General features: G+C 39.0%; 1 protein-coding gene across 1 annotated transcript; it reads right to left on the bottom strand.

Moving 5' to 3' along the window:
* Window positions 1–628: 628 nt before the first annotated feature.
* On the bottom strand, window positions 629–2,444 carry LOC105043603 (protein RGF1 INDUCIBLE TRANSCRIPTION FACTOR 1). The gene is made up of 5 exons (XM_010921192.4): window positions 2,136–2,444; window positions 1,803–1,982; window positions 1,620–1,694; window positions 1,280–1,420; window positions 629–1,145 (listed from the first exon to the last, which is right to left on the bottom strand). The coding sequence occupies exons 1-5, from the start codon at window positions 2,136–2,138 to the stop codon at window positions 834–836; spliced, it is 711 nt and encodes a 236-aa protein (XP_010919494.1). The 5' UTR covers window positions 2,139–2,444; the 3' UTR covers window positions 629–833.
* Window positions 2,445–5,837: the final 3,393 nt, after the last annotated feature.

Raw genomic sequence — 5,837 nt, 5'->3', positions numbered from 1 at the left:
TTTTTTTTTTTTTTTTTTTTTTTCAAAATGATAGCTTTCAATTCCTACTCCTCGATCATCTGTGCCACAAATCTTACACATGCAAGGCATGAGCCAATACCAGCAAATCCTAAAACGCAGCGCATGCACGGCACGTATCTAGTATTCACCACCAACATAGTTTAGATGGTGGGAAGCAGGCTATCAAGCATAAGATTAAAATACTACTTTCAATATTTTCTGATTAAAATACACAACATGCTGTTCCCTCTTCCAAGAGACAGATTGTATTCCACTTTTCTACTAAAAAATAAAAATCTACGAGCTCGTGAATCCACGTAAACAGAAAGAGTATGGTCATGTACACATCATTCACAACAGCTGCTAAGGGCGGGGGAAAAAAAAAAGCGGACATCTTTAATTCTCTCTAGATTTTTGTCTGTTTCCCTTTTGACCACTATTTCCTGTTCCAGTAAATAGTAGCAACCAGAAAATTTAGATTGATTTGCCTTTTGACCGCTATTTCCTTCTCCAGGAAACCGTAGCAGCCCAAGTATCGGCATTATAGAGACTGAGTGATCGAGATAGCAAGAAAGAGAGAACGTAAAAAGTTTGAATTTTCGAACTAAATTGTTGCAAAAGAGTTTTTTCAAATTTGAATTGAATTCTAAGTAGAACAACCTTCGCATAAGTTTTTTCTTTTAAATTAAAGATCAGCAGATGATGGAGAGTAGGCTCCTTTACAAAATTGGAACGATATTCTTTTTCTTTTTTAATCCTCAATATATCCCAAAATTTAGTCCCCAGATTTTTCCAGCTGAAGCAAACCTCACCGTACCGGGCCCATCTCCGGTTCAGTACAGCGGCGACCGGGTGGGGACACCTTTCTTCCTCCGGTTCACCACCTCCGGACCGGACGGGCGGCCCGCGGCGCTCCGCCGCCGCTGAGCAAGGGACTCCGTCCCGGCAGTGCTCCGGATAGCGCGGGCCCCAGCTCCACCGCCGCCACCGGCGGAGGAGCCGGAGGAGGTGGCGGAGGCGGACTCCAGGATGGAGTCGGGCGTGAGCTGGCCATCGTCCAGCTCGCACGAGCTCGGCAGCGGCAGGAATTCGCACTCCCGGAGCTCCCTCGCCAGCCCTCCCTCGCTCCTCAACAACAGCTTCACCTGCTCTCGGGCCAAGAAAGGCAATTATCCGCGAGAGTTTCCTCTCATTAATCTTTCGAGGATGTTTAGAAATAATTGAAGGCATTGCATAGCTCTAAATTGTCCACGAAATAGAATTGGATTTAATCGAATACCTTGCAAGAAAGGGAGCAGAAGAGATAAGGGTCTTGGAGGGGGCGGTCGCAGGAGCGGCAGGCGTTGCATGATCCGCGGAAAGGCCGGCTCTGCGTTCGCTCGTTCAGGAATACCACCTTTGCGCTGTTCGTCGTGTAGGACTGCCACCAATTCGACGACAAATTCAGTACAAAACAACCCAGTTAATCGAACAGTACGATCGAATTAATTAATCCAAAGAGATTCATATGCCTAGAACAATTCGTTCTTTAAAAAAAAAAAAATTGTTTACTTCTGTAGGGTAATTCCAAACTTCTCTTTTCAAAAAAGAAGATAAAAGAGCAAATCTTGTTTACTTACTTGAACGGAAGAACAGTCGATCAACTTCTCCAGATCGTCGACTCGAACAACATCGTGGTACACATATCTCCGAATCTACGACAAAAAATATAGAAAAATCTTATTTCTGTTTTTTTTTTTTTTTTTTTTTTTTGCTTCAAAATCTTTTTTTTTTCCCAAGAAAACTGGATTAGAGAAAATAACCTGGAGGAGGCGGTGAGTGCGGTGAAGCGGGAGGCACTGGGGGCAGAAGCTAGAGCAGCAGTCGAGGCAGAAGATGTTCTTCTCGTTCTTCTTGGCCGTCTCGTGGATCGTGCATGGATTGAAGAATCTCTCGCCCAGCAAGGCTTCCAACCAGTGCGGCATCCTGTTCGTGAAACCCACCTGCCCAAAAACCCCATCCTTCTCTCTTTAATTCAACAAAAATATCGAATTTCTATACCGGCTACTGCAATAATTAATTAATTTCTTATACAAACAGAAGAGAAACACCATCCAAAAAAAAAAAGAAAATCAACAAAAAAACCAACAACCCACCATGTTCGCTTCCTTCTCTTGGCTAGGTAAAACTAGGGGGAGAAATAGATGAGAAGATTAGATGGAGGAGAGCCAAGAAATAGCGAAGCTCCCAGTTTTAAGCAGCACCAACTCTCCCCATCACCTACTCCAGGCGACAGACGAGGAAGAAGAGAAGAGAGGAGGCAAAAGAGGAAAGGCGAGAGGAGAGAAGAAAGAGGAAAAGGCGAACGGCGCCTGCTCCCGCTGACGAGGTTGGGAGTGTTGCCAAAAAAGAAGCAGGGGGGGATGGAGAAGCCAGCATTTATGGAGAGCAACGCAGGGTACCGTCCCCCCAACCCCACCCTTTTAAAAAAAATATGTGCTATTTGAATTTAGAACAAAAATCCAAATCCCTCCATATTTATGTCCTAAGATATTTTTGTCACTAATTTATAGTTAGAAATAAAGATTAGTTCATAAGTCATATCCTATTTGAACCTCTAGTCCGAGCCCAGAACCCAAACCGCAGCGGAACTTGGGTGCGAGGTGACAAGACCGGAGACGGCGACTTCCCCCTCTCTCGCTCTCTCTCTCTCCTCGATGAAAGAAATCAAGAAAGAAGCTGCCTGTGTGTGATACGAGAGGATGGCTGGGTTTGGGTAGTGGTGCTCCCGGACCGCCGCTACGGTTTATTACCATGTACCATCTTATTTTATCTTTTATTTCTTTGTTTATTGCGCATTTATAACGGTTCTGTTTTTGTGCACTGGAAACAAATAATGAGATTGGCAAAGTTTCCTTTTTTTTTTTTTTTAAGTTTTGATTATGGAGAAATAAATAGAGAGGAAATACCTGTAAAGGGGTTGCAATGGTTGCGAGCAGCGATGCATGGGCCCGAGATAAGTATGGTGGACCTTAATTAATGGACAGCCGGGCTGTACGGGCCACCTAGGGGCACAGTGGCCCACCCGGCCTCTGGTGCAGCAAAGAGAGTTCACAGGTTCACACATGGTCTCCCTTCCTTCCTGTTTCCAACGGCCGCGAGGATTGGATGTTATTTATTGCAATATTATAGGCTCAGGGAAATTTCGAGGAAGAATTCTAGGTGCAGATCATTCTTGGTTGGTATCGATGTAGAAATTAAAATTGAAATAAAAATTAAAATAATTATATTTCTATTTGGTTAAATCAAAATCGGACTGAAAATATAATTTAAATACCAGAGAAATGTAGAAATTGGGTTTGAGAGGATTGGAATATTTTTATTTTTTTTTATTTTTATTTTAAAATCCAACTTCTGCGAAATAAAGGTGCTCTTATATTCTATAGAAAACTTCCGCATGAATCCATCAAGATATGATCACTTTTCTAATTTACGGCACAAAAATTGGATGAGAATGTTTTGTTCGAAAGAGATGTCCCGATGATAGATCCGATGCTTGCGTGGACGATTGTATACATGTATGCCATTTGGAGGATGGTCTTATACTTATCCCGGCAAGAACATAAAACCTAATGCCACCTTGGCCAGGGTCCATTGAGCAACTGTTGGAGGTAGTACACGTGGCCCATGCCTCAGACCAATTTGACATTGGATGTCTTTTCGTCACATGTTGATGACAGCAAAGGGTAACTACCATTATCAATCATCACAGCACCAAACTTATAGCAGGTACAAGTAGGAAGTTGCTAACAATATTTCACCTATATTTTTAAAAATAAAAAATTAATTATTGTTGAATGTGCAGACTAAAGTGATGTATCAATTTATCATGTATCATATGGTCTACATTGAAATTAACCACAGCTGATGTGGCAAACCAACCAATAGAAGTTCACCTTATAAACACTGGCTGGCAAATAAAACTTGCCACATGGTCTCCAAATTCAAATTTTTTTTCAATGAGTAAGATATACGGGATGAGATGTGCAGATAAAATACCCCGAACGTTATCTTTAGGATGCACAGTCTACTACCAAAAATGATCGATTCGCATATTAGATGTATGGCCTAGAAACCAATAGAGCAGACATATTGTAATAATTTTGAGATATATTTTTATATTTAAATTATTAATTTATTAATAAAATAATAATTTTATCCATTCTTGTGTTATACGTTCGAGAATCGTCCAAAAAATTAATAATTTAAAAATATATATTCTAAAGAGTTTAGACTTGAGACATATATAATTAATTCTTAAATTACTTCTAATCAATGATCATTATGGAGATGGTGATTGATCCGGTTAGATCGGCATGCGAATCCCTTCCTTTGGATAAACGAGTCTCAAGTCTACAATGTGGAGATACTGAGCAAGAGTGTAGGTGATTGTTAGAGAACATCGGCACTGAGCATGACCATACGAGAGATCACATAAATATCTACTTACTTATCAGTGATCGTCTCGATGCTGCAGTGGTGTGCGTGGTCCTTGACCTGCGGTGCCTCGATTTTTACAGTGGGATTACATAATTTGACTATATATAAACATGGTTCCTAATCATATGGATCCTTATATTGGATGTTGGCTATAATAGTTCATTGTAAGAGTAGGATGCGTACTTAGATGGAATTATCGACCTTAGTAGATAAGGAATAGTCCTATAAATTGAGAAGCTAAGTCTATAGTCTATGACCATAGCACGGTGATGGATGGAAAAGAGTTTTCATGAGTATCACATCTGAATTTAAGCTAATCAAATTTTTCATAGGACAGATGAAAAGATTTGATGAGTTTTCATAAACTCTATCTTATCGAAACTCACGATAGAGGAACTGAATTATATAGTAACTACACCTAAGGATTTTATTTTCTATTCTGCTAGATTCATCACATGCTGCTAAGCGTACTAGTGGATTATGAGAACTCACTAGGATTATTCTAGATCGATAATCCTTAATGGGTATAAGTTAGAAGTATTCTAATCCATCGAAAGAAGTTTAGATAATACTATGATGGAGATCATAGTATATCTCACTACCAGACAGAATAAAAATCTATGAGATCAATATAAAAGAAGTTTCTTAACTGATCAGATGGTTGAATTATGATTATTAATTGTAATAGGATTTAATTATCAATTTGATTGATAATTAATTCAATGCAATAGTTGCAATGTTCAATTCACTAAGCATTAGTAATTTTTGGAGGATTTAATTTGTAATTAGATTGCAATAGGCTTCATCTGATTGAACAATGAGGTTAGAATTAAATCTAATTGAATTAGATTCAATTTGATTTGATTTGATTTTGATTGGATCAAGTTCTATTGATTATGAGATAACCCAATTGTCCAAAAAATCAATCCCTAGTTTAATGAGGATTTGATTCAATTCATTCTCTAATTAGATTAGGGTCTAATTCGACTAGGACCTAATTACTTAATTAGTTATAACCAATTCCTAAGTTAGTTAGGATTTGGATCAAGAATTAGTTAGGATTAAAATTATTTAAATTAGATTTAAAATGGTCTGTAAAAAAATTTCAATTGGACTAAGATTTTCTTTCATGCGCTAAAAGGAGAACACCTAAAAGGGATTGTGCATCCCTCATTTTTGCATGTCCAAAGCCTCCACGCAAAGCCCTCACACCCCTTCTTTCCTTCTTTAAGATGTAGTTTAAGTTGGAAAAACTCAAATTGAATTTGGATGAAAATAGGAATCCTAGTTTGATTAGGTTATGGTCCTTCAAACCTAATCTAAACCAACTAATTGAATGCCTATTTAAGGAGGAAATC

Source organism: Elaeis guineensis, chromosome 4, assembly GCF_000442705.2.
Source record: "Elaeis guineensis isolate ETL-2024a chromosome 4, EG11, whole genome shotgun sequence".
In the NCBI taxonomy this organism is placed as follows: domain Eukaryota; kingdom Viridiplantae; phylum Streptophyta; class Magnoliopsida; order Arecales; family Arecaceae; genus Elaeis; species Elaeis guineensis.
This window is presented reverse-complemented; position numbering and strand designations above follow the sequence as displayed.

Excerpts from the sequence above, each read along its gene's own strand:
- LOC105043603 (XM_010921192.4), bottom strand. Across the intron at positions 1,695-1,802 it reads GCACTCACCGCCTCCTCCAG|ATTCGGAGATATGTGTACCA; the intron begins GTTATTTTCTCT and ends TTTTTGTCGTAG. Across the intron at positions 1,421-1,619 it reads TCGACTGTTCTTCCGTTCAA|TCCTACACGACGAACAGCGC; the intron begins GTAAGTAAACAA and ends AATTGGTGGCAG.